The sequence below is a fragment of the Saccopteryx leptura genome, chromosome 1, assembly GCF_036850995.1.
Source record: "Saccopteryx leptura isolate mSacLep1 chromosome 1, mSacLep1_pri_phased_curated, whole genome shotgun sequence".
Lineage (NCBI taxonomy): Eukaryota > Metazoa > Chordata > Mammalia > Chiroptera > Emballonuridae > Saccopteryx > Saccopteryx leptura.
In genome coordinates, this window is record NC_089503.1 from 160,756,760 (window position 1) to 160,784,557 (window position 27,798).

At 42.0% G+C, this 27,798-nt stretch overlaps 1 protein-coding gene across 3 annotated transcripts in view; it reads left to right on the plus strand.

Annotated features, from left to right (window-relative positions):
• CPLANE1 (ciliogenesis and planar polarity effector complex subunit 1) overlaps window positions 1-27,798 on the plus strand; it is a 118,168-nt gene that overhangs the window by 55,466 nt on the left and 34,904 nt on the right. Inside the window, exons 30-39 of one of the 3 annotated variants that reach the window (XM_066378896.1) lie at window positions 346-425; window positions 1,792-1,869; window positions 3,283-3,475; window positions 5,250-5,555; window positions 5,735-6,481; window positions 7,661-7,827; window positions 9,446-9,575; window positions 10,768-10,822; window positions 13,748-13,852; window positions 17,810-17,875. In XM_066378896.1, coding sequence (XP_066234993.1) covers window positions 346-425; window positions 1,792-1,869; window positions 3,283-3,475; window positions 5,250-5,555; window positions 5,735-6,481; window positions 7,661-7,827; window positions 9,446-9,575; window positions 10,768-10,822; window positions 13,748-13,852; window positions 17,810-17,875 — 1,927 coding nt within the window. The remainder of the gene's footprint in view (window positions 1-345; window positions 426-1,791; window positions 1,870-3,282; window positions 3,476-5,249; window positions 5,556-5,734; window positions 6,482-7,660; window positions 7,828-9,445; window positions 9,576-10,767; window positions 10,823-13,747; window positions 13,853-17,809; window positions 17,876-27,798) is intronic. The other 2 variants (XM_066378907.1, XM_066378916.1) reach the window with 2 other exon arrangements.

The following is a 27,798-nucleotide window of genomic DNA, read 5'->3' on the forward strand; positions in this document are numbered from 1 at the left end:
CATTTCTAATTACTGAAACAATCCCTTTAAAAAGGATAGTTTTTCCTGCATTATTGTTGTTCTCACAATGTGCTTACTTACGCTGTGATGGCTGTATGTAAATGTATTTGTCAACACATTATACATGAATACACTCAGTGGCCCGGGGTGGTGGACAAAAGCAGTTCTCAGAGTTCAAAGATCTGGTCAGAGTAGGACCGGGCCTGCCTTGTAATGTTTTGCTTTCTCACTTGCTTTGAAACTGCTATCACTCTGGGTAAGTGGCTGATGTGAAACTCAGATACCTAAGACATAATACCTATTTGTTTTCCCTCTTTTCTTTCCGGACACTGTTCATTTTAACAGCATTCCACAGGAGAGGTTCAGGGGCCAGGGGCAGAACCGGCAGAGGCGCATATGGAGGGAAAAGCCCCTGAACAGAACGGGTAAGGGGGAAAGTGCGGGCTGACTGACTGCCTCCTCCGCCCTCGTGAGCAGTCTCGGCTCTCAGGGCTCACCTGGAGTTCACTTGGTGAAGAGATTGTTCTTTAACGTAATACATATTTTATGGTGATACTGTTTTCCTAGTGAATTTGTAACTTCAGTTTATAGCAACAGTAAATGATGCTTTTTACTGAAAGTTATACACCCAGTCCCAGTACATGTATCTGACATTGGTTATGTCCAGCATGCCTCTTGCTCTCTCATCCCTCTCAGCCTCGTCAAAGTAACATCCAGCCCCAAGGAGACCGGGGTTTATTCAGCCGCTCGTTAGGGACCCACCTTCCATGCTGATTCTGTTTTTATTGGATCAGATAAAGAGTGCTTATGAATCATCCAGTGTGTATAAAACTGTACACTGTTGTGGTGTGATTGTGGCACACTCTTCACAAAGCTGTGACGTGCATACACTCTGCTGCCTGGCTCATTACTGTTTGAAGGAGAGTGGAGTTTTTGAAATTTTAGAATTACTAACCATGAGAGAGGCAACATAATTAGATTTTCTTTCTCTTCTCAATATACAAATTTTGTTCAGTTCTTCTGTAGATAGTTAACAAAAAGAATATACCATATTTCCCCATGTATAAGATGCTCCCATGTATAAGACACACCTTAATTTGGGGACCCAAAATTTGAAAAAAAGTATTACATAAAGTTATTGAACTCCAGTTTTATTCATTATAAAATTCATACAACTTCTCATCACTGTCAAAACTCCCATCCATCAGCTTGTCCTCAGCTGTGTCTGATGATGAATCACTGTCTTCATATATTGCCTTGTCCTCGGTTCCATCCATGGCATTTTAAATGCCACAACCACTGAATAAGACACACCCAGTTTTTAGACCCCAAATTTTTCAAAAAAGGGTACATCTTATACATGGGGGAACACGGTAATGCTATGTGCTTTTACAAGTAACATAGATATTTCTATTAGTATAAACACTAGTCTTTGCAGTTTTGGACCTGAGGACGAGCTCCTGCCTCTTCCATGGGTGAAGTCTGAGGTCCCAGCTCCGCTCCCTTCTCTGGCCTCATTTGAGATTTCATTATTTCTGTCGCTGAGCAGCTGACAGCATCCAAGTCATTTTATGTTGAGCCATCCAGACATTTTCTTTGCTTCTGTTTAACTGTGTTACTAATTGCTATGGAAACAAATGTAAACAGATTGTAATTATGAGCTAAACATCACAGAGATTTATTAGAGGATGCGTACGTAGACTCTTCTATGGCCAGGCATTAAATCACCTGTACCTGAAATAATGTGAAGAATATCTTGGTTCCTAATTGATTATTAATCTTTAATTATAGTATGATCAAGGCCCTTTCAAATCCTGAACTCACCGTTCCTCATTCATTTCGTGTAGACCCAAGTCCAGAAATTTCTAGGTAAGATTTTTTGTATACTGTACCATTTCATCCCATTTTATAAGATGAGAGAATGAAATGATGCCTACTGTACCATTTTGAAATGATTACTAAGCGTTTTCACCATAAACTATGAAAATAAAGTGAAAGCAACCTACAGCCTTGAAAAGGCAACACAGGTACACATCCCTGACGCCTTTAAGTTTGTTATGGATAGTTTCCTCTTACCAGTTTGTTTGAAAGACATACAGGAACTATTTTAGCAAAGTCTTTTCTGAAAAAACTAGCGGCTCTATAATTGAAAGATGATGTTGGTGCTCCTTGTCAGCCTCTAACAGATTTCTAATGAGACATAAAATGCTTTTAATTCCCATAGAACAGATTCGTCCAATCCTGTCTCTGAATTTCCCTAACAGAGTTGAGCAGAGTGTTTAGTGTGTGACGTCTTGTTGGAAAAGGAGGCTTTATAGAGCAGCTTGACTTTAGAAAAATTCTCCACAATTAGAATTCACCCTTGCTACTTGTTGAAGGCAAAGGCTAAGGTGTCTTAGAACAGGCAAGCCATAATGCCTCTTTCTCATGGCTTTGCCAGATGAAGTTTTGTTACTGAGTATGTTAGATGCTTGAGAAAAGGCAAACATTGCTGAAAGGAAATGAGAGGACCCCCAAATAACCCTAACTGTAATTTAATATGTTCTTTTCTTTTTAGAGACAATGACCACATTATTAGGAAAAGATAATGCCAGCTCCCTTATTTAGTTTATGAAATTGATTTGCTTAGAAAACACTGAGTACCTGCTATGTTTAAGGAATCATCCCCAAATAATCATTTTACTTACAAAATTAAGAAAACATACTTTAATCTTCTTTTGTTGATTAGGGTTTAATTATAACTATAAACTCTGTAATTTGGGGGGAAATGTTCACAATACTGTTATTTTGCATTAAATGATGATTGAAGGGAGTTTGCTGTACCTGTCTTAAAATTAAACATTTTTTTAAACCCATACCTTCCCTCTATTCTCAAGTCCATCTGGGTCATTAAATTTAGTCATAAAAATACGCTCTTGAACCAAATCACACAGTCTACAGAACTAATTAGAATGATTATACAGGTTTTAAACCAAGGTGCCTTCAGGAACCAGGCGAGTAGAATACGTGTGTGGACCATTCTGGGTTGTGAGACGGGACACATACACTTCTCAGTGAATGCACATGGATGAGTGACGCGCAGATGACAGATGTGTCTCTGGTGGGTGACAGATGTGAGGGGGACAGAGACATGGGCTTTAGGCTTTAAATTTCCTAAACACTTCCAGAAAGTCTGTAAAGTAGAGGAAAAAAGTAGGATCAAAATATTTAGATCACAGACATTTAATTTGCATTTTTATTGATTCATGTGTGACTTTTTTATTTCTGTGCTTCCACCTGCAGTGCACAGGTCTCTGTATTTATAGAGAAATCGTCCTCAGCTCCCCCTTTGTTGTCGAATGGAGTCCATGCTGCGTTCCAGACGCCTGTGCCCACGTCACCAGCGCCGACAAACGGTGCCGCCGGGGCTCCGCCACCAGACCCTTCCCGCTCTGTGAGTCAGATTCTCCAAGATGAAATGTTTAAATTAGTTCAGGTAAGTGCATCTCCTTATAAATATGCCAGTCTGCACGTGATATATACGTAAGGCTTTTAAATCCGAGCAGACTCCCAGAAACGGACAAGTTGAAATACAAGTGCCTGGCTCTGTGTGGGCTCTCCCTTTGTTTCTTGTTTCCGTGGTTCAGAGCTGCAGGGGAGGGCCCGGCGGCTCCCACAAGACTTCTCTGCACTGAGCCTTTGACACACAGAGGTGCGCGCAGAGGTGGGGGGCAGACCAGGCCGGTGTGCTCCTGCCCGCAGGCTCCCAGAGTTTATTTCCTGACACAGCCTGTCACCTCGCAGTTCTTATCTGCAGACCAGACTGTGGCCTGTTTCTTGAAGTCGCCAGCTGCCTTTAGAAGTATTTTGCCCTTTGATTACATCTTGTCACCTGGTTATTTTTTGTCTCTGTTTACCAAAATTTTAAAATTATTTTCTTTTCCTGTTTTGTACCTTAAACATCTATTTCCCTGAAATCTAATTGAATCTACTCGTGGTGTAATACACCATTTCTATATCGGTGATTGTTGATTTCTCTGCACTTACAGGCCCTGGTGAGAATGCTTTTCCCGCACGCTCCTCTGCCCGTGAAACTCACTGCATCTTTCTCCTCCCATCCTTGTCCTTTTCATAACGCTGCCTGTTCTAACGGCGTCAGCTCTTGGAAGCATTTGTCAAACTTGGTGTTTAGATTAGGTAGGAACCTTGTTGGTCACGGCCTGTGTGTTTAACAAATTCTCCGAACAATTTGGGTGCACACACAGGATTGGAAGCGCTGCCTCAGAGAGCCGCCTGGTGGCCCTGCACCATGCCAAGGGCTCAGGTGGTGCCCTCCTGGGGCCTGCGCCCGTGTGCCAGCACCGTCACCGGCTGTTGCTGTAGCTGTAGCCAAGCTGAGCTGGAGTCCTAGACCTTCATACTTCCATAGTCTTATATGTGCATTTTCTAGGTATTGTTTTAATACTGTGCTTTTTCAAGTATTGTTTTAATACTATATCTTCCTGTTTAAATTTCAGATACAGATGTGTATACTATTTGCTATCTTGTTTTAAAAATACAAAAAGTGAAATACAAAAAATCAGTACTAGTTATCTTTGAGGACAGGATTATGAATGATTTTTATATTTTTCTGGGTTTTTCCTATAATAAGCATGCATTTCTTCTCTAATTGAAGGGGACCAACGTGTTTTTAACCTGCAGTGTTTCTCTATTGGTTTGTTTTATGAAGTGTAGATTCTTCTGTTGGGCTTGAAAGACCCCACAACTTGCTTTTCCCTTCCGTCTTTTTCCCATCAGACTCTCACAGGTCCTTTGGTTCTCACAGTGTGGTCCCTGGACCAGTACCGTGAACATCATTGAGATGTTAGAAATGCAAATCCAGGTCCCCATCCCAGGCCTGCTGGGCAGTGCACCTGTCTTCTCGTCGTAGCTGCGGTGCATTTCCTGGTCCATCACGCCGGCGTGCGAGGGTGGTTCCCAAGCTTGTTTGCACATTGAAATCACCTGGTCATCTTCTCTTTAAAATTTTTTATAACTTACTTCAATAATCAGCATTTAGGGTAGAAGTGAATCTTCATTTTCATTCTTTTTTTCCCTCTTTTTAAAGCAATCTCCCTCAACTGGGCTTCCTGCTCAGCACTCCTGGGTCTCACAGAGACTAGGCAGAGTTGTGACTGTTGTGGAATGCTTGGCCGGTTGGTGTTGATTCTTTAGTTTAGAGGGTTTTTTTTTCAGTATATTTTCAGATGTTGCTTTAATTTTCATTGCAGCTGCAACAGATCAACTTCCTGAGTCTAATGCAAATAATAGGGCCATCCCTCGCCAACCTCCTGAACGCACAGCGGCTGGTCCAGCAGTGTCCGCCCGCATGCTCTGTGGGAAGCCCGGTGTCCATCCCGGCAGGAGGGAGTGGTGGTGTGGGAGACGTCACTAGAAATGCAAAGGAGAAACTGGACATTAGACCACAGTCTGCGGGAGAGCCCCTGGGAGGGCTCCCGAGAGAGCCTGGCAAGGGGGCCCCAGCCCGCCCCGAAGCGATGGGGCCGTCTGGTCAGAGCAGGGATGAAACTGGTCAGGTAACTCATTCAAAGTACCATTCAAGCTGTCCTAGTGGTTTAGTTGTTTTCCTTTTGTTATTTGAGTAAGTAACATTTTGGACAGTTATTACATCCTCCAAAACATATTAAACATCATTTATAAAATAAGGAGTTTCTAATATGTTCTCAATTTTCATAGTAGCATTTTTCCCTTCCAGACTGTTCCACGTGGGAGTATTTGTCAGTTAGGAGTCCAGCCTGAGAATGGCGGGCTACCCACGGCATGTGGAAGCCAACCGGCCGCGTCGCTGTCCCCGGCCCCTGCTGGACGCGCCCACCCCCAGCCGGGGCGCACACCGTCTGCTGGGCTGGAGATCCTCAGGTTCCCCCCCGCTGCAGAGACCTTTACCCTGCTTCCGCTGCAGCCTAAGCACGGGCTTCAGCCCCTTTCCTTCCACGCAGAGAGAGCTCCGCAGGTGCCCTTCGGGGCTGTGCCACGGCCGAGGGAGGCCTGGGGGTCATCTGGCCCCTTCCAGCCTCCCTTGCCCCAGAGAGCGGTGCCCACCGCCTCAGCGGTCCGTCCCAGTCGGAGCCAGCAGAGCACTGGAGCCGCACAGAAGGCCACTGAGCGGGAGCAGGGGGCGGAAGCCTTGCTTACAGGAGTCCCCACGCTTGTCACCTGGAATCAGCATGTTGTACAAGAGAACTTGACGCCTCAACAGGACTCTTCATTGTTTATGAAACCGGAACAAGTATTTGGAATTAAGCCACAGCCCGGTGAGATAGCTCCTCAGAATCCCTTTGGGTTTCCGCTGTTGCACCTGCCACCCACACCTTCTGACACGTTCCCGTCGGTCCCGAGAGCCTCCATTCCAGCTCCCCTCATGCCCGCCAGAACGGCAGCAGAAGAGAGAAAACACCACGGACTACCGCTATTTCATTTTTGTCTGTCCCAGGAAAATACGGTAATTGTTTTTGCGGCAAACAGTCCTGTCATATGCAAAGGCACAGTCCTGGTCATATGATAAACACTGAGCACTCGGTCACAAGCTTTTACACATTTCTTTTGTAAAAGTAATGCTTCTGTTATTGGCAGGAACTCAAACATGCAGCTTAAAGTAATAATTGGGCCCTTTAATGGTTTTAGGTCTGTCTTGTACATCAGTACCGGAATTTGCTGAACTCTTTTCACACACATTTCTTCTACTTGCAGAAGAAATAAGTAGTAAAAGAAAATGACCAGTGTTTTTGTTGGTACACGCGCTTGTGTCTGTGTGTGTGTGTGTGTCTAGAAAGAGAGCGAGAGAGAGCACTGTTTGAGGTCCCTAGCAATTGCGATGTGATTGTCTTTAAATCTGCTACAGGTTAAAATTGTTCAATAGACCCAGGTCTAGAAATAGTTGAGCATATAAAAAGAATGGTGTCTTTTAAAAGTACTTAAAACATAAAGGTTGAATCTTAATAAACCACCAAAACCTCTACTTTATGACATTCAAATTGTTTGGGTTCTAGTTTCCTAAGTTGATAGTATCATCATAGGACAGTAATTGAATAATTTGCTCTCTGATGCACTTTTAAGATTTGAAGATAATACTGGGTCATTTCCTTAGAAAAAGTACTTACCATGCCTTCTTTTCTTCGGCACATATTATGAACAGAAAAGAAAGGATTAAAGGAGTAGAAAAACAAATTTTGAGGAGGATTTAAGGAAATTTCTTTTATTAGAATAGTACCATGAGTCCCCAAGTTGCAATCCGCATCATACTGCTACTCTGTTCCATGCACAATCTCCAGCCTCCCGCATCCTCCCTGTTCCAAAAAATTTTAAACCAAATACTAGATGTATACTTTTATTTATAAGAAGGGAGATTTTTTTTTAATCCAGAAAAGAAATTAAGCAGATGAAGACTTCTAGCTTAATTTTTGAAGTAGGACAACCCAGTTGAAATTTTTAGCACTCCAGAATCATTTATTCTTTAAGGTCAGGCTATTCACCTTACCAGTCCCAATCAATTTGTTATCTTTTGGCATGTTTTATCTCTTAGACATCTTAGTTTAATTTAAGCAATTATTTTTCTCAAATCTTTAACATACTGCCTAGTCGAGGTATGGAATTTTAAGTTTATGTGCTTTATTTCTTATAGTACAAAACCCCACGACTTATTCCAGTTGAAAAGATTGCGTTTAAACAAAGCCAACAGAAACCGACGCCTAATGATTTATTTGAACGAGGTGACTCGGGACACTGTCCGCATAGACAGGGCAAAACAAGGCCTTCGGAAGCAAGACAAGGAAAGGACAGCAAGCAACGGTGAGTGTTAAGTGAAATTTAATTTGAGATGATCATACTTGCAAGTTTTTTTACAGTAATATAGTTACAAAATGGAAGTCAACTGGTTCAACCTCCTGCCCAAACACAACCGCATATCCGGTTTCCTCATCATGCGTCATGCATTTGAACATGTCTTGTGATGAGGAAAATTCCTGTGTTGTGAGAGACAAATACTACTATTTTTTCCAGTGTATTAAGAAATTTTTTTCCTGGCACTCATAGGCTGGAGGATTCTTTTCCACGTTTCTGTAACAGGATGAGCAGTCGTTATCTCTGGCAGCACGAACGTGTGCTGTCTCCTGCACTAGTCCGTGTACCCTCTGATACTCCGACCGGATGTTCGTGGTTACTTCTCTTACTTAGGAAGAAGGGGTAAGGGATGTGAATTGTGTCAGGGCACTAAGAAATGTGCATGGAAGAAGGGAGGCTGTGACTTAGGATGAAGAGCATTTATAGTGTTTTACTCATAATGGAGGTTCAGTACGTAGTAGATTACCGAGTCTAGAAAATACTTATCAGACCCAAAATCCTATTATCAGGGTCCTATTTCCAGAAGTGGTCCCTTCCTTCCATCCTTTCCAGGTATCCCCCCTTCACAGTAAGTCTTCTTTTTAAGTCTCTGGGCTCTCCTCCCCTACCCGCCCCCCACCCCGCCCTGCTGGCATTTTGCTGAGGTGACTAAGTGTGCTGAACTTTTTCAAATAGGTGGTTGAGGTTTCCAGTTGGGGTCCGTGGCCAGCCTAGAATCTGCAGGAAAGGGAGTTTGAAAATTACCTGCAGGGTGTAAGTCTAACCTGAGATTCCAGAGGCTTCCACAGAAAAGTCAGAGCAGTAGTGGAGGAGCTGGAAATAACTTCCACATGTCCCTGACTTTGCTTACCTTTGCTCCTGTTGTGGCAGAATATCTTGCTAATTTAATGCCATTGAAAATAATTTTTTTTTTTTTTTACAGAGACAGAGAGTGAGTCAGAGAGAGGAACAGATAGGGACAGACAGACAGGAATGGAGAGAGATGAGAAGCATCAATCATCAGTTTTTCGTTGCAACACCTTAGTTGTTCATTGATTGTGTTCTCATATGTGCCTTGACCGTGGGGCTACAGCAGAGTGAGTGACCCCTTGCTCAAGCCTGCGATCTTGGGTTCAAGCTGGCGAGCTTTGCTCAAACCAGATGAGCCCTCGCTCAAACTGACGACCTCGGGGTCTCGAACCTGGGTCCTCCGCATCCCAGTCCGACGTTCTCTCCACTGCGCTACCACCTGGTCAGGCTGAAAATAATTTAGTGACTCAATTCTCTTTATTTAAAATTTTTTCTTAATTTGTATTGATTTTAGAGAGAGAGGAAAGAGGGGGAGGAGAGAGAGAATCCTCAATTTGTTGTTCCACTTATTTATGCTTTCATTGGTTGATTCCTGTATGTGTCCTGACTGGGGATCGAACCCGCAACCTTGGCACACTGGGACAACACTCTACCCAGCTGAGCTACCTGGCCAGGGCTTGACATAATTTTCATAACTGTCTCCTTACAAAGCATGACACAAATGAAAACCGGGTGTTACTAAAATAATAAAAATGCGTGACACTCTTGTTCTTCACAGGCAGAGGCGACGAGCCAAGAGAGAGCTACAGGGTCGAAGGTCAGAGGAACTGGGAGAACCGAGTGTGACTTTCCAACCCGAGGGTGCCACCATTAATGACAACGATGCAGAAACGGTGATGAAACCCAAGGTACATAAAGCCCCGACTACAGCTTCTTCCCTGGTCTGCACGAACTCCGAGGTTGGAATGTCTTTGGGGTCTGTCTCGTCTCCTGCCTACTGGGACCTTCTGGTTGTGCCAGGAGCCTCTTCCATAATTAAGTACAGAATTGGTGCTGTGTCCCTCCGGGGAGCAGTAGACACCAGTGAAGTGCAGAGCATCTGCCTATGTGACTTATATTTGAAATCACTCTGCTTTTTTTCTATGATGTCTTTTTTTTGTGTGTGTGGCAGAGACAGAGAGAGTTGGAAAGAGGGACAGATAGGGACAGACAGACAGGAAGGGAGAGAGATGAGAAGCATCAATTCTTCGTTGTGGTTCCTTAGTTGTCCATTGATTGCTTTCTCATATGTGCCTTGACGGGGGGGGGGGGGGGGGGGGCTGCAGCAGACCGAGTGACCCCTTGCTCGAGCCAGTGACCTTGGGCTCAAGCTGGTGAGCTTTGCTCAAACCAGATGAGCCTGCGCTCAAGCTGGCAACCTCGGGGTCTCGAACCTGGGTCCTCCTCATCCCAGTCCAACGCTCTATCCACTGTGCCACCGCCTGGTCAGGCTCTATGATGTCTTAATGCACATTATGTGATTTGGGTTTCTCCTTTGTCAGTTTCACTTACCTCTTTTAGGTGGCTCTAACATGTCCCCACTATGGGTTTATTATGTAAACTATATTTTAATTCAGATCTTTTCAAACACTCCTTCTAAATCGGGTGACTCTGTTTACCTATTTTTGCAACAACAGATCAAGGAAACTGAAACGGTTTTGTTCTCATGAATTTTTAAAAGGCACACGTCATGACATCCTCAAGTCAAGTCTGGAGGCTTAGTCGAGTCCATGAATAGTTTCGATCTGACAGGGGTACTAGCTGAGTGTTAAGACTACTCTGCAGGCGAGAACTGCAGTCATAATAATTGCATTGATAGTGCTCTTTTTTTATTGTTTGACTTGTGACTTTCGCGAACTCTTTTGTAGAGTTACTTTGTTAGCGTACATAATTTGATAGAGTAAATAAATATTTCTTCAGTTAGGGGAATTGGATCTTTTCCTAAAAATTAGCAGTTTTAATAGTTACTATATATAAAAAATAGTTACTATATATATATATATTCAAAGTAATAAATGTCATTGAATTACTCATAAATTGATCATTTGTGGATTTGTTTAGGAGCAGCAAGAACATGGCAGTTCCCAGCCTTTGGATGACTTTGAAATTCCTTTTGGTACGTATATACACGACTGTGTCTAAGTTCAGGTTAAAGTCAGCTTCCCTAGATACCTAAAAATATGTATATGAAAATGAGACTACTGGCCCTGGCTGGTTGGCTCAGTGATAGAACGTCGGCCTGGCGTGCAGGAGTCCCGGGTTCGATTCCTGACCAGGGCACACAGGAGAAGCGCCCATCTGCTTCTCCACCCCTCCCCCTCTCCTTCCTCTCTGTCTCTCTCTTCCGCTCCCGCAGCCAAGGCTCCGTTGGAGCAAAGATGGCCCGGGCGCTGAGGATGACTCTGTGGCCTCTGTCTCAGGCGCTAGAATGGCTCTGGATGCAACAGAGCAACGCCCCAGAGGGGCAGAGCATCGCCCCCTGGTGGGAATTCCGGGTGGATCCTGGTTGGGCACATGCGGGAGTCTGTCTGACTACCTCCCCATTTCCAGCTTCAGAAAAATGCACAAAAAACAAAAAAACGAGACTACATTATTACTATAAATGTACATTAATTACCCTTGACAAGATGGGGTGTGTGTGTGTGTGTGTGTGTGTGTGTGTGTGTGTGATGATGTGATATAGAGCACTCCTTGACAGACTCTGGCCCACAGGCCAGATCCAGACCATGCCTGTTTTTATAAGTCAAGTTTTATTGAAGCACAGCTCTGCCCCCTTATAACTCGTTGTCTGTGGCAGTCTTCACACTGCAGCAGGGTTCAGCTGTTGCACAAAGGGACCGTATGGCTCACAAAGTCTCAAGTACTCAATGTCTGGTCCTTTACAGAACAAATTCACCAACCGCTCCAGTAGAGCCGTGCAATTTATTAGAATCTCACATAAGGTACCAATATATAATATAAGGCCTAAAAGGAAATGATGGGGGAACATGCCTAGGGCTGAATTGATAGAAAAGAGATGCACATTAAAGTACAGGAATCAGTTCAGAAAAGAGAACTTGCTTTTATAGATAGTAAATTATTTTCTTTCTTCAATTGGTCTGTTTATTTCTTGCCACTGAATGTGTGTATTCGCCAAGACTTTCTGCTCAGTGATTCTCATACACACACACACAAACCTTCCTGTACACGACCTTGGGCTCAAGCCAGCGACCTTGGACTTCAAGCCAGTGACCTTGAACTTCAAGCCAGTTACCATGGGGTCATGTCTATGACCCCATGCTCAAGCTGGCGACCTCGGGGTTTTGAACCTGGGTCTTCAGCATTTCAGGTCGACGCTCTACCCACTATTCCATCACCGACCAGGCCCCTTTCATTCTTAATAATACATTTTTGCTTCTTTAAGGTAACCCATGTTCAGTGGAGAAAACTTAGAAAATACAAATAGAGAATTAGAAGAATATTAAAAGCTCCCATAATCTTCCATTCTAGCGATAACCAGTGTTATATTCTTTTAGGCTTTATTTTCTGAAACCCCTACTCAAATATATCTGCAAATACATACATACATGCATATATGTGGGCATATATAGAGATATATATATGTGTATGTTTGTATATGTCACATGCTAACTGCACCACTGGACGCCTATGTAAAAAGAATACCTCTTGTACTTGTTTATTATTTACTTGTTTCCACATACTGGAATTTGGGCAGATGTCTTCCATGTCACTAGGTTTTCTACAGTATTTTTAATGACTGCACAGTACTCCAGTGAGTGTGTAATATGTCATACCAATCAACAATAAATTCTGCAATTCTCTGACACTAACTGGGTGTCATAATTAAATTAAATTCTAACACTAATAACCTAGAGTGAACCCAGACCCCAGAGGTTAAGGGCTCAGTGCTAAGACTTCCTATGTCAGAGGCTAGCTGTAAATGGGGTCCCCAGACACTGGTATTGCTGTCCAGTCAACTGCAATCAATTGCAAATTTGGGGGTTCCCATGACTACCCCTTCCAGAGATGCCCAGGGCGAGGTGTGGGCCGAGGTGGAGAGCTCACCTGCCCAGAGCCTCCCTTAGACTTGCTTCAGGATTTTTAGTTTCATTGCGGAGGCGTGATTGATACAGCCTTAGCCACTGGTGATTGAACTCCACCTCCAGCCACTGTCCCTGCTCATCATGAATACTGACAGACACTCCTCTGTCACCCAGGAAATTTGAAGGGTTTGAGGAACTCTGTGTTTGGTTGGAACCAAGAACCACAAGCACATACATATTTTTTATTCTATCACAGCGTACCATGATTGATACTTTTATGAGTCTCCCTGGGTGATCTCCCAGGAAAACGCACATTAAACACAAAGTCTCCTAACAGACTTTGGACTTTTAGTCTGCTTCCTGCTGACCTTTTCTGTCTGGATGGGAATTAACTGACGTACAGCACATGTGGTCTGAATTCCAGCCCCCACACCAGCTGGCTTGTTCTCCTTTGTTCTCTGTCTTTGTTTGGGTCGCTACCAACTCAACCCCAAAACGTACATCACTCTGAACCCTGCCTTCCCCACTCCCCTCATTGGTTACCCACCAGCTCTCACCTGCTTTCCGGTTCTTGGTGATCGGGCTTCTCCCCTCCTCTCTGCTCCTCAGCACCGCAAGGTGTACACACTGCCGCAGCCATTCAGCCCCCATGGCCACTTCCATTTCATCCACTTTACTCTGCCCTGCCCGCTGGCCGAGGGCTTTTTCTAGAATGTCAGTCTGACCACATCACTCTCCTGCTCAGTGATCACGGTTGTCACCGCCCAGCAGGACGGCTAGGTGTCCAGGCTGTGCCTGCCGGTCCACCATCTATATGATTTCAGGTATGCCCCTGGGCTGTCTGTGAGGGTCACACTAGGCACTGCCTCATGAGAGAGTCCATTTGGTAACAGCTTGGACCCCATACCTCGGCTCCCTTTCATTCGGCGCTCAGATCCTGGGCTCCTGGTGGTGTAATGGCCACTCATTGATCGAGTCCCATGTTTCCTGTATTTAAGAAATGCTGCAGGATGCCACTGCCACCACAGCCGGGCTGCACTTCATGGCCACCGTGAGACGCAGGGCCACGGCACACCAGGACGCCAGCACAAACACGGACCCAGGTGACCGGCTCTCTTCCTTCATCTTAATGCCTGCATGCGTGCATCTTACAAATGCATGTGGGTTGCAGCATTTGCTCCATCTACACTTTTTCTTCAAAGTGGTTTAAAGGGAATTTAAGTTGTTGGTGTTAGCTGCTCTTCCCAAGTTCCTGTCCCCAACCCTAAGACTTCCTATGTCAGAGGCTAGCTGTAAATGGGGTCCCCAGATACCGGTATTGCTGTCCAGTCAACTGTAATCAATTGCAAATTTGGGGGTTCCCATGACTACCCCTTCCAGATTTGTTAATTTGCTAGAACAACTCTAGAACTCAGGAAAGTGCTTTACTTATGATTACAGTTTTATTCTAAAGTCTGCAACTCAGGAAGAGCCAAATGGAATGCTACACATTTTAAACCTAAATCCAGATTTCAAATTGAATTTATGATAACTTAAAACATGACAGACACTTTTGTTCACAAATGCCCCAGACTGCCTCCTGAATCAGAAGTGTTTTGAATTTGGGTTCTGGGTGTCCTTGATTGCCTTCACCGGAGGCCAGGCCTGTGGGTGGTGAAGTCGAGTTAGGACAGGGACGAGCTGTATTTAACGACGGAGGGGCGTGTGGGACTCTGCCCAAGAGCAGAAGAGTCGGTATTGGAGAAGCTGCTGATTGGAATGTGGCCCGACAGCCGTCCTCAAAGATGTCTGGGCTCTGTCCTTGTGTTACAGTAATTCTTTTTTGTGCCATTTGGGAAAGAGTTTCTCTTCACTGTCTGAACTTCGTAAGTGCCATTTTAAATCTCTAATCTTATATTATTGTAAAGTGTTTCTTAGTATGGTTTCAAAATAATATATGGTCATAGTAGAATGGATAATATAGCAAGCTATGAAGAAGGTGAAATTAACTGTGATCACACCACTCAGAAGTAATATCGTGATGTTTTTCTGTCTTCTTGTGTACATTTTACACAGGTATACATAGTACAGGTGTGCTCCCTCACCCCCTGAACTCCCATCGTGCGGATGTTATTGCTATCTTCCCTAAGAGTTCAACCTTTCTTGGGTTCCAGTGTTTGTTCTTTTTCCAGGTACCTTGGAACACTGTCCAGTTAGAGTATATTCTTAACATATTATTTCTTTCTTCATGTACATTATAGTATACGGTCTCTCTGATGTTGAAGACAATTGGTATCTGATATGTTTGGTATTATTATATATTACACATGAATTAATGGATTAAATGAATGTTAATTAAGAAATAATGTTTAAAATGCTTTAGATTATTTGGTAATCCTTCATGGAGAGATACTCAGGTGTTTAAGAGTTGTTCATTGCCTGACCAGGCGGTGGTGCAGTGGATAGAGTATTGGACTGGGATGCCGAGGACCCAGGTTCAAGATCCCGTGGTCACTAGCTTGAGCATGGGCTCATCTGGCTTGAGCAAAGAGCTCACCAGCTTGAGCCCAAGGTCACTGGCTCCAGCAAGGGGTTACTCGGTCTGCTGAAGGCCCGCGGTCAAGGCACATATGAGAAAGCAATCAATGAACAGCTAAGGTGTTGCAACGAAAAACTGATGATTGATGCTTCTCATTTCTCTCCATTCCTGTCTATCTGTCCCTATCTATCCCTCTCTCTGACTCTCTCTGTCTCTGTAAAAAAATTAATTAATTAAAAAAACCCTATTTTGTAAGCATATTCCTTTCTCCAACTATGCCATCAAATATTTAACTAATTCCTATTGTTGAAAACATTAGTGCTTTCTGTATTTTCTCCGATAAATTAATGCTCTAATGAGTTATCTTGCATAGGAGCTATTTTTTTGTCATCACTGTGATTTAGCTAACTCTTCACCAGTTTGAAAGGACAAAGAAAGGCATCTTACTTAGCTTCTTTCTTCTTTTTTTTTTTTTGTATTTTTCTGAAGCTGGAAACAGGGAGAGACAGTCAGACAGACTCCCGCATGCGCCCGACCGGGATCCACCCGGCACGCCCACCAGGGGCGACCTGCTCTGCCCACCAGGGGGCGATGCTCTGCCCCTCCGGGGCATCACTCTGTTGGAACCAGAGCCACTCTAGCACCTGGGGCAGTGGCCAAGGAGCCATCCCCAGCGCCCGGGCCATCTTTGCTCCAATGGAGCCTCGGCTGCGGGAGGGGAAGAGAGAGACAGAGAGGAAGGAGAGGGGGAGGGGTGGAGAAGCAGATGGGCACTTCTCCTATGTGCCCTGGCCGGGAATCGAACCCGGGACCTCTGCATGCCAGGCCGACGCTCTACCACTGAGCAAACCGGCCAGGGCACTTAGCTTCTTTCTGATGAGGCTGAACATGTTTAAGATGTTTTGTGATGCAATAATGAGTGTGCAGTTGAGACATTCCTTTTTTATTTAAATTGATATTATTTTTTTAAATTACAATTTACATTCCATATTATTTTGTATTAGTGTCAGGTGTACAGCATGGTGCTTAGACGGTCATACCTTACAAAGGGGTTCCCCAATATTTCCAGTACCCACCTGGCACCACACATGGTCATTATATGGTTGGCTGTATTCCCTCTGCTGTACTGTCCTCCCTGTGACTAGTTTGTAGCTCCCAGTCTGTGCTTCTCACTCCCTTTGACTCTTTCACCCAGTCCCCCACCCCCTCCCCTTTGGCCACCGTCAGTCTGTTATCTGCATCTATGAGTCTGTTTCAGTTTTGTTTTGTTTGTTTATTTTGTTCTTTAGAGTCCACATATAATTGAAATTACATGGTGTTTGTCTTTTTCTCACTGACTTATTTCACTGAGCATAATACCCTCTATATCCATCCACACTGTTGCAAAGGGTAAGATTTCCTTCTTTTTTATGGCTGAGTAATATTTCATAGTATATGTGCAGCACAGCTTTTATATCCATTCGTGTATTGATGGGCACTTGGGTTGCTTCCAAATCTTGGCTATTGTAAATAACACTGCCATGAACATAGAAGTGCATATATTCTTTTAAATTTAGGGTTTTGGGTTTCTTGGGATATATTCCCAGAAGTGGAATCACTGGGTCATAAGGCAGTTTCATTTTTAATTTTTTGAATTAACTCCACACTGCTTTCTACAGTGGCTGCATGAGTCTGCATTCCCACCAGAAATGCAGGAGGATTCCCTTTACTTTACTCCACACCCTCGCCAGCACTAGTTGCTTGTTGCTTTATTGATGATAGCCACTCTGGCAGGTGTGAGGTGGTATCTCATTGTGGTTTTAAGTTGCATTTCTCTAATGATTAGTGATGTTGAACTTTTCATATGTCTGTCTGTTCGTCATCTGTGAGACACTCGGAAGTGTACCTTTGAGAAAGCCCTTGCAAACTCTTTGCTCCTGGGCAGTTTGTTTGTTTGTTGTTTGTTTTTGCAGAGACAAAGAGAGAGTCAGAGAGAGGGATAGACAGGGACAGACAGACAGGAACGGAGAGAGATGAGAAGCATCAATTATTAGTTTTTCATTGCAAATTGCGACACCTTAGTTGTTCATTGATTGCTTTCTCATATATGCCTTGACCACAGGCCTTCAGCAGACCGAGTAACCCCTTGCTCAAGCCAGCGACCTTGGGTCCAAGCTGGTGAGCTTTGCTCAAACCAGATGAGCCCGCGCTCAAGCTGGCGACCTCGGGGTCTCGAACCTGGGTCCTCTACATCCCAGTCCGACACTCTATCCACTGTACCACTGCCTGGTCAGACACTCCTGGGCAGTTCTTTAAAGTCAGCAGCCTGTTTTCTAGGGCCTGTCATTGATCCAGGTACACAGGCCCAGGATGTAAAAAATAATAAAACCTGAAATTATCACTAATTTTTTAAATTAAAATTTTAAGCTGTCTCTACTTTTCTTACTGTCTTTGCTATCCAATATCTAAAAATCTGCATTTATATATTTAATTTTTTCTGTGTTTGTGGAATCCTTTTCCTGTTTTCTCTTTTTGCCTCAACTCTCCTGACTGCACGATGAAGAAGCTGTCTCTCAGGAAGTTGTTTCTGAATGTCGTAGAAATGAACACATCATGGCCTCCATGTCAGGTGTGATTTCTTTCCTTTACTCTGAGAAAGCATGGCTGATTAAAGACTGTGTCTGCAGGATGTCAAAGCAGGCGTTAACTCCACCATTAAAAAGCAGCTGAACATTTTCACTTCCCTTTTTTCCAGGTTTATGGTTGTGGTATGGTTTAAATTCAAGCCTTGGTACCAAGTGTCCAGTACTCAGTATGATGATGACTTATATTTCGTACATGAAATTTGACAGTAATGTTCTTTTAAAAATGAAAGGCTAGGAAATAAGACTAGAGTCATAGGACAGAAGGTACAGAGTTAGACTCCTGACCTATTGTGACAGGTTTCTTTATTTTACTTTTGGGTAAGAAGCTAATGAGTTTTATAAAATTTAGAGGAAGGGAGAAAGAGAAACATCAATTTCTTGTTCTCTCTCTTTTTTTAATGCATTCATTGATTGATTTTTGTATGTGCCCTGACCGAGGATCAAACCCGCAACCTTGGCATATCAGGATAAGGGTCTCTCACCAACTGAGCTACCCAGCTGGGGCCTAGATTTATAAATTTAGATGTTAAACATTTTAAGTGGTGAAATTTAGCTACGGGCTCTTTGAATTTACTAAAAATTCACTGAATTGTACCCTTTTAAAGGATGTGAATTATATCTCAATAAAGCTATTAAAATAAACATAAACATTGTGGAAAGCAAAAGAGAAATTAATTATGGTCTTATTTACTAAAATCTGATTATATTGAAATTCTTTTTAATAAACAAACACGACAACAATATCTGACACGGAAATAGAGTGTTTTCTCGACATGACATAGGTACTTTATTTTTATTGTAAATCATTCACATGAGAAAAGAAGTAGCCAATCTGCATCCCATTAAGAATTTAGAGTAAATCAGCCTGACCAGGCAGTGGCGCAGTGGATAGAGCGTCGGAGGACCCAGGTTCGAGACCCTGAGGTCACCAGCTTGAGCATGGGCTCATCTGGTTTGAGCAAAGCTCACCAGCTTGGACCCAAGGTCGCTGGCTCGAGCAAGGGGTTACTCAGTCTGCTGCAGCCCCACGGTCAAGGCACATATGAGAAAGCAATCAATGAACAACTAGGTGTTGCAACGAAAAACTAATGATTGATGATTCTCATCTCTCTCCGTTCCTGTCTGTCTGTTCCTATCTATCCCTCTCTCTGACTCTCTTTCTGTAAAAGAAAAAAAAAATTAGAGTAAATCATACCTGTGAAGCTTCTTAGATTCCCAACAAATAAATGTTATGCTGTTTGTTCTTACAAAGTTAATGATTTAGAGCTATTTCCAGATTGTTTTTTTTTAAACACAAAGAAAATATTTTTATTTGTATAACAAAGACTAAGAAAAAAATAACAATAAAGTTAACAGAGTTGATGTCAAAACACAAATAGGTTTTTTTTTTTATTTAAATTTACTTGTTCTTTATTTTAAATATTTTATTTGTTCCCATTTTGTTTTTTTACTTTAAAATAAGATATGTGCAGTGTGCATAGGAATTTGTTCATAGTTTTTTTTTGTTTGTTTTTTTAATAAATTTTTATTAATGTTAATGGGATGACATTAATAATTCAGGGTACATATATTCAAAGAAAACATGTCTAGGTTATCTTGTCATTAAATTATGTTGCATACCCCTCGCCCAGAGTCAGATTGTCCTCCGTCACCCTCTATCTAGTTTTCTCTGTGCCCCTCCCCCTCCCCCTAAATCTCTCCCTCCCTCCCTCCTGCGTCCTCCCTCCCCCCACCCCTGGTAACCACCACACTCTTGTCCATGTCTCTTAGTCTCGTTTTTATGTTCCACCAATGTATGGAATCATGTAGTTCTTGTTTTTTTCTGATTTACTTATTTCACTCCATATAATGTTATCAAGATCCCACCATTTTGCTATAAATGATCTAATGTCATCATTTCTTTTTTTTTTTTTTTTTTTTTTTTTCTGAAGCTGGAAACAGGGAGAGACAGTCAGACAGACTCCCGCATGCGCCCGACCGGGATCCACCCGGCATGCCCACCATGGGGCGGCGCTCTGCCCACCAGGGGGCGATGCTCTGCCCATCCTGGGCATCGCCATATTGCGACCAGAGCCACTCTAGCGCCTGGGGCAGAGGCCAAGGAGCCATCCCCAGCGCCCGGGCCATCTTTGCTCCAATGGAGCCTTGGCTGCGGGAGGGGAAGAGAGAGACAGAGAGGAAAGCGCGGCGGAGGGGTGGAGAAGCAAATGGGCGCTTCTCCTGTGTGCCCTGGCCGGGAATCGAACCCGGGTCCTCCGCACGCTAGGCCGACGCTCTACCACTGAGCCAACCGGCCAGGGCTATCCCCACATTTTAAAAACAGACATGTAGGGCAACAAAATAACAAATGCCAGAATTTAGAAGCCACGTTTTATTTCAGTGTTTTATTTACATCATTGTTTTGCCTCTTTTGAAAGGCCAGGGCCTAATGTCATCATTTCTTATGGCTGAGTAGTATTCCATAGTGTATATGTGCCACATCTTCTTTATCCAATCTTCTATTAAAGGGCTTTTTGGTTGTTTCCATGTCTTGGCCACTGTGAACAGTGCTGCTATGAACATGGGGCTGCATGTGTCTTTACGTATCAATGATTCTGAGGTTTTGGGGTATATACCCAGTAGAGGGATTGCTGGGTCATAAGGTAGTTCTATTTGCAGTTTTTTGAGGAACCACCATACTTTCCTCCATAATGGTTGTACTACTTTACATTCCCACCAACAGTGAATGAGGGTTCCTTTTTCTCCACAGCCTCTCCAACATTTGTTATTACCCATCTTGTTGATAATAGCTAATCTAACAGGGGTGAGGTGGTATCTCATTGTAGTTTTGATTTGCATTTCTCTAATAACTAATGAAGCTGAGCATCTTTTCATATATCTGTTGGCCATTTGTATTTCTTCCTGGGAGAAGTGTCTGTTCATGTCCTCTTCCCATTTTTTTATTGGATTGTTTATTTGTTTGTTGTTGAGTTTTATGAGTTCTTTGTAAATTTTGGATATTAGGCCCTTATCTGAGCTGTCGTTTGAAAATATCAGTTCCCATTTAGTTGGTGTCTGTTTCTTTTGATATCAGTTTCTCTTGCTGAGCAAAAACTTTTAATTCTGATGTAGTCCCATTCATTTATCTTTGCCTTCACTTCTCTTGCCATTGGAGTCAAGTTCATAAAATGTTCTTTAAAACCCAGATCCATGAGTTTAGTACCTATGTCTTCTTCTATATACTGTTTCAGGTCTTATATTTAGGTCTTTGATCCATTTTGAATTAATTTTAGTACACGGGGACAGGCTGTAGTCGAGTTTCATTCTTTTGCATGTGGCTTTCCAGTTTTCCCAACACCATTTGTTGAAGAGGCTTTCTTTTCTCCACTGTGTGTTGTTGGCCCCTTTATCAAAGATTATTTGACCATATATATGTGGTTTTATTTCTGGGCTTTCTATTCTGTTCCATTGGTCTGAGTGTCTATTTTTCTGCCAATACCATGCAGTTTTGATTATTGTGGCCCTATAATATAGTTTAAAGTCAGGTATTGTAATGCCCCCAGCTTCATTCTTTTTCCTTAGGATTGCTTTGGCTATTTGGGGTTTTTTTATAGTTCCATATAAATCTGATGATTTTTTGTTCCATTTCTTTAAAAAATGTCATAGGAATTTTGATGGGAATTGCATTAAATTTATATATTACTTTGGGTAATATGGCCATTTTAATTATATTTATTCTTCCTATCCAAGAACAAGGAATATTTTTCCATCTCATTGTGTCTTTTGCTATTTCTCTTAGCAATGCCTTGTAGTTTTCTTTATATAGGTCCTTTACATTCTTTGTTATGTTTATTCCTAGGTATTTTATTTTTTTTTGTTGCAATCGTGAAGGGGATTATTTTTTTGAGTTCGTTTTCTAATATTTCATTGTTGGCATATAGAAAGGCTATGGACTTCTGTATGTTAATTTTGTATCCTGCGACCTTACTGTATTGGTTTATTGTTTCTAGTAATCTTTTTGTGGAGTCCTTTGGGTTTTCGATGTATAGGATCATATCATCAGCAAAAAGTGATACCTTTACTTCTTCTTTTCCGATATGGATGCCTTTTATTTCTTTGTCTTGTCTGATTGCTCTGGCCAGAACTTCTAGCACCACGTTAAATAAGAGTGGAGAGAGTGGACACCCCTGTCGTGTTCCTGATTTAAGGTGGAAAGTCCTCAGTTTTACGCCATTTAATATGATGTTGGCTGATGGTTTATCATATATGGCCTTTATTATGTTGAGATATTTTCCTTCTATACCCATTTTGTTGAGAGTCTTAAAAATAAAATTGTGTTGTATTTTATCAAAAGCCTTCTCTGCATCTATTGATAAGATCATGTGGTTTTTGTTCTTTGTTTTGTTGATACGGTGTATTACGTTAACTGTTTTACGTATGTTGAACCATCCTTGAGATTCTGGGATGAATCCCACTTGATCATGATGTATTATTTTTTTAATATGTTGTTGTATTCGATTTGCCAGTATTTTGTTTAGTATTTTAGCATCTGTATTCATTAGAGATATTGGTCTGTAGTTTTCTTTTTTTGTGCCATCCTTGCCAGGTTTTGGTATGAGGGTTATGTTGGCCTCATAAAATGTGTTTGGAAGTATTGCTTCTTCTTCAATTTTTTGGAAGACTTTGAGTAGAATAGGAACCAAGTCTTCGTTTGATAGAATTCACTAGTATAACCATCTGGACCTGGACTTTTATTTTTGGGGAGGTTTTTAATAGTTTTTTCTATTTCCTCCCTGCTGATTGGTCTGTTTAGGCTTTCTGCTTCTTCATGACTCAGTTTAGGAAGGTTGTATTGTTCTAGGAATTTATCCATTTCTTCTAGATTGTTGTATTTGGAGGCATATAGTTTTTCATAGTATTCTACAATAATTCTTTGTATATCTATGATGTCTGTGGTGATCTCTCCTCTTTCATTTTGGATTTTATTTATTTGAGTCCTGTGTCTTTTTTCCTTGGTGAGTCTTGCCAAGGGTTTGTTGATTTTGTTGATCTTTTCAAAGAACCAGCTCCTTGTTTTATTGATTTTTTCTATAGTTTTTCTGTTCTCTATTTCGTTTATTTCTGCTCTGATTTTTATTATCTCCTTTCTTCGGCTGGTTTTGGGTTGTCTTTGTTCTTCTTTTTCTAGTTCCTTAAGGTGTGAATTTAAGTGGTTTACTTCGGCTCTCTCTTGTTTGTTCATATAGGCCTGAAGTGATATGAACTTTCCTCTTATTACTGCTTTTGCTGCATCCCAGAGATTCTGATATGTCGTATTTTCATTTTCATTTGTCTGTATATATCTTTTGATCTCTGCGCTTATTTCTTCTTTGACCCATTCATTTTTTAGAAGTATGTTGTTTAGTTTCCACAATTTTGTGGGGTTTTCCCCCTCTTTTTTACAATTGAATTCTAGTTTCAAGGCTTTATGATCAGAGAATATGCTTGGCACAATTTCAGTTTTTTTAAATTTGCTGATATTGTCTTTGTGGCCCAACATATGGTCAATTCTTGAGAATGTTCCATGTACACTAGAGAAAAATGTATACTCTGTCGCTTTGGGATGAAGTGTCCTGTAGATGTCTATCATATCCAGTTTTTCTAGTATTTCATTTAAGGCCACTATATCTTTATTGATTCTCTGTTTGGATGACCGATCTAGAGCCGTCAGCGGTGTATTGAGGTCTCCAAGTATGATTGTATTTTTGTCAGTTTTTGTTTTAAGGTCAATAAGTAGCTGTCTTATATATTTTGGTGCTCCTTGGTTTGGTGCATATATATTAAGGATTGTTATGTCTTCTTGATTCAGTGTCCCCTTAATCATTATGAAATGACCATTTTTGTCTCTGAGTACTTTTTCTGTCTTGTAGTCAGCATTATTAGATATGAGTATTGCTACACCTGCTTTTTTTTGGTTGTTGTTTGCTTGGAGTATTGTTTTCCAGCCTTTCACTTTGAATTTTTTTTTTCCTTGTTGCTTAGATGAGTTTCTTGTAGGCAGCATATAGTTGGATTTTCTTTTTTAATCCATTCTGCTACTCTGTGTCTTTTTATTGGTAAGTTTAATCCATTTACATTTAGTGTAATTATTGACACTTGTGTGTTCCCTATTGCCATTTTATAAATTGCTTTCTGTTAGTTTTGTATCTTGTTTGATTCTTCTCTTTTGTTTTTCTATCGTTTGTTTGTATTCCATACTTCTTTCCTCTGTTGCTACCTTTTTTAAGTCAAGTGTTTTTGTGGTGGTTTTTTCAAGGGTGGTTACCATTAAGTAATGAAAAGGGTACCTACCATATTCATTGTAGTACCCTTTCTTGTGAGTATTTCTGCGCTTCATCATCCTTTGCTACTGTTAATCTTCATCCTTTCTCCCCTTTTTTTTTCTTTTGTTGTCACAGTTTAAGTTTGGTTTTATTATTTTCTTGGTGGAGCTGTTACTTGTGGTTATGTTTTCTTTTGTTCTTTGAATCTGGTTGGAAAACCCCCTTTAGTATTTCCTGGAGTGGGGGCTTTCTGATGATAAATTCTCTCATCTTTTCTGTATTTGTGAATGTTTTTATATCTCCTTTGTACTTGAAGGATAGCTTTGATGGGTATAGTATTCTTGGCTGAAAGTTCCTCTCTTTCAGGGCTTTAAATATTGGGGTCCACTCTCTTCTAGCTTGTAGAGTTTCTGCTGAGAAATCTGATGATAATCTAATAGGCCTTCATTTATATGTTATATTCTTCTTTTCCCTGGCTGCCTTGAGAATTTTTTCTTTGTCATTGGTTTGTGTCATCTTCATTATGATGTGCCTTGGAGTGGGTTTGTTGTGGTTAAGAAAACTCGGTGTTCTGTTTGCTTCTTGAATTTGAGGCTTTAGTTCTTTCCACAGGCTTGGGAAGTTCTCATCTATTATTTGTTTGAGTATATTCTCCATTCCATTTTCTTTCTCTTCTCCCTCTGATATACCTATTATTCTTATGTTATTCTTTCTGATGGAGTCAGACAATTCCTGTAGGGCTTTCTCGTTTTTTATTATTTTTGAGTCTCTTTTTTCTTCTCTCTGTTGTGCCTCAAGTTGCTTGTCTTCTATTTCACTGATCCTGTCTTCTATCTGGGCTGTTCTATTAGCTAAGCTTGTTACCTCATTTTTCAGCTCTTGAATTGAGTTTTTCATTTCTGTTTGATTTGTTTTTATAGTTTCAATTTCCTTGGTAATATATTCTTTGTGATCGTTGAGTTGTTTTCTGATTTCCCTAAATTGCCTTTCTGTGTTTTCTTGTATATCTCTGAGTATTTTTAAGATTTCTATTTTAAATTCTCTGTCATTTGGCTCCAAGGCTTCCAATATGTTAAATCTTTTCTCCATAGATTTTTCCACATCTATTTGTGTTACCTCTCTGTCTTTTGTATCCATAATGTTCGATTTCCTTTTTCTTATTGGCATATGAAGGTGGTCTTGATGATAGTGTTAATTAGAATTAATAAAAAATAAAAAGGAAAAGAAAAAAAAAAAAGAAAGAAAAAAGGAAAACACTCCACAAAAAAAAAGTAATAATTTATTATTTCCCCCTTTTTTCTTTCTTCTCTTCCCCTCCTCTCACCTCCTTAGGGAAATATCGTGATGACCTGTGAATTATATTATGCTAAATGGAACAAAAACTGCCTATAATGGAGGGCCTGATTTGGGGTGAAGAGTTCAAGGGGCAAAAAAGGGAGTAGGGACCTACTAAATACAAAAAGAAAAAAAAAAAAGGGGGAGAAAATCTTAGACAAGCATAAAATGATTTGCTTGTAAGTGATGGTCGACTAAGAGATATAATAAGAGGGATGAGAGGGAAACAGAAAAAAGGAGAGAAAAAACAATAATTAAAGAAGAAAAAAATAAAAATAATAAGTAAAAATCTGTTGTATTAAGTGGAGCGAAGACTAAATACAATGGAGGCTTTAGGTTGGGAGGAATGCTAGTGAGTTAAAAAGCAATGTAAAAAGTGCCCAAAATGCCACAAAAACAAACAAATAAAGGAAAACCAAGAACAAAAGCAGAAGAAGAAAAAAAAGAACAACAACAACAAAAAAAACCCCACAACAACTTGAGTCCCAAATTAAATAATTTGTTCGTGATTGAGGCTTAAATGGGAGGAAAAGTAAAAGGAGAAAGGAAGAAATGAATAGAAAGGAAAAAATAAGAGTAAGAGAGAAACGAAGGAAGAAAAAATGGAAAGGAAAAAAAAAACAAAAGGGGAGAGAGTGAGAGTTAAGGGTTTTGGAGTGTAACCCTAAAGGAGAGTTAGGATGAAGAAAAGAAATAAAATGTAACACTCATGGGTAGTGTAGTTCAAGAAAAGGGTAGCATAAGATGGGCAGAGAATAAAAGGACCGAGGTGGAAGAAATAGAAATAATAATAAAGGCAATAAGATAGAAGAAAGAAACAATAACAACAAAGAATTAGTGGAACAAGTTATAAAGTCTGTGGATTTTTCTTGATTTTGAGAGGTTAACTTCTTCCTTTTTTCTTTTCTCTCCCTCTTCCTGGTCGGTGACTCTGTACCCCAGGTTCTGCCCCTGTGTCACGCTTAGGTAGGGATTTGCAGTTGGTGGGATTTTATGGCAATGTCATAATTGGCTTTAGTCTCGCTGGTAGTCAAGGCTTGTTGGCGTTTGCAGAGTCCAACAATGAGAGAGTTTGCTTTCCTGGAGTCTCTTTCCTAGTCTCCCCTTCCTGAATTAGCAGCCTGGTGATCCAGCTATGAGGCTGCCACTGCTTCTGTCTGGGGAGTAAGAGGCTCAAAGAGCTGGGAAATCCCCACTCTATCCTCACTCAGCGCAAGGCTCTGGGTAAGGCTCTGGCAGTCAGAGCCTCCAGCGTAATCAGGTGGGGCTGGGAGTCAATTGTTGTCAAGGTGACTGTTCAGCGCCTAGTATTCAGTTGGACCACTCAACCCAGGCTTTCCACACTTGGTAGCCTGTTTTGGCTGGGAAGAAGAAGCACTAGTCGCTGTTTGCTTTATGGATCTTAATATCTGCCAAGTCCCTCTTGTTAGGTATATCCCTGAATATGTAGGCTCTGTCAATCAGAAGTTGCCCCCACCCCTTTAGCGAAAGGCACTGAAAAATATCACGCCTCTTGTCTTGGATCGCTGAACTGAGAGAGATCTTATGAATTAGAGCCCTGTGGGTGCGTAGATTTCGTGGGTTAAGCTAATTTCAGTGATTGGATCCGCAGCTGTGCTCCAGAAAGTATTTCAGGCTGCCTGCGCGCCCCTCCCCCCAACGCTTGATTGTTAGCTTGAATGGCTGGGTGAGGTGCCCCGTCCACGGAGAGAATCTCCTGACTAGGAAAGACAGCCTTGGCGCCCCTCCCGGACTGGGGCTTGGGGCGCGCGCGCGCGCGGTTTCTCAGCACTCCAGTGGACGGGGACCGCGGCACGGGGGGGGGGGGCGGTTTCTCAGCATGCCAGTGGACGGGGACCGCGGCACGGGGGGGGGGGGGCGGTTTCTCAGCATGCCAGTGGACGGGGACCGCAGCACTGGGCGCGCGCGCAGGGTTTCTGTCACGCCAGTGGTCGGACTGCGGCACGGGGGGGGGGGGGGCGCGGTTTCTCAGGGTATGCTGGGATGGCCGCCAGTGCCCAGGCTGCCGTCCCTGAGTGTGGGTGGGCAGCTGCACGTGTGGGTTGACTCACCACAGGTGTACTCCCTCCTCAGCAACAGTCCTTTTGCTTTTGGTGTGTGTGTGGAACTCCGGAATGCTCCGAGGATAAATTTCTCTGTTCCTAGTTGATAAATTTGTTGAGATTTTGGGGAGATCTGTCGGACGCTCTGCTCACGGCGCGCCATTTCCGTGACGTCACTCACAAATAGGTTTGAAAAGCTATAATCACTTTGTTTCATTAGACCTCTGT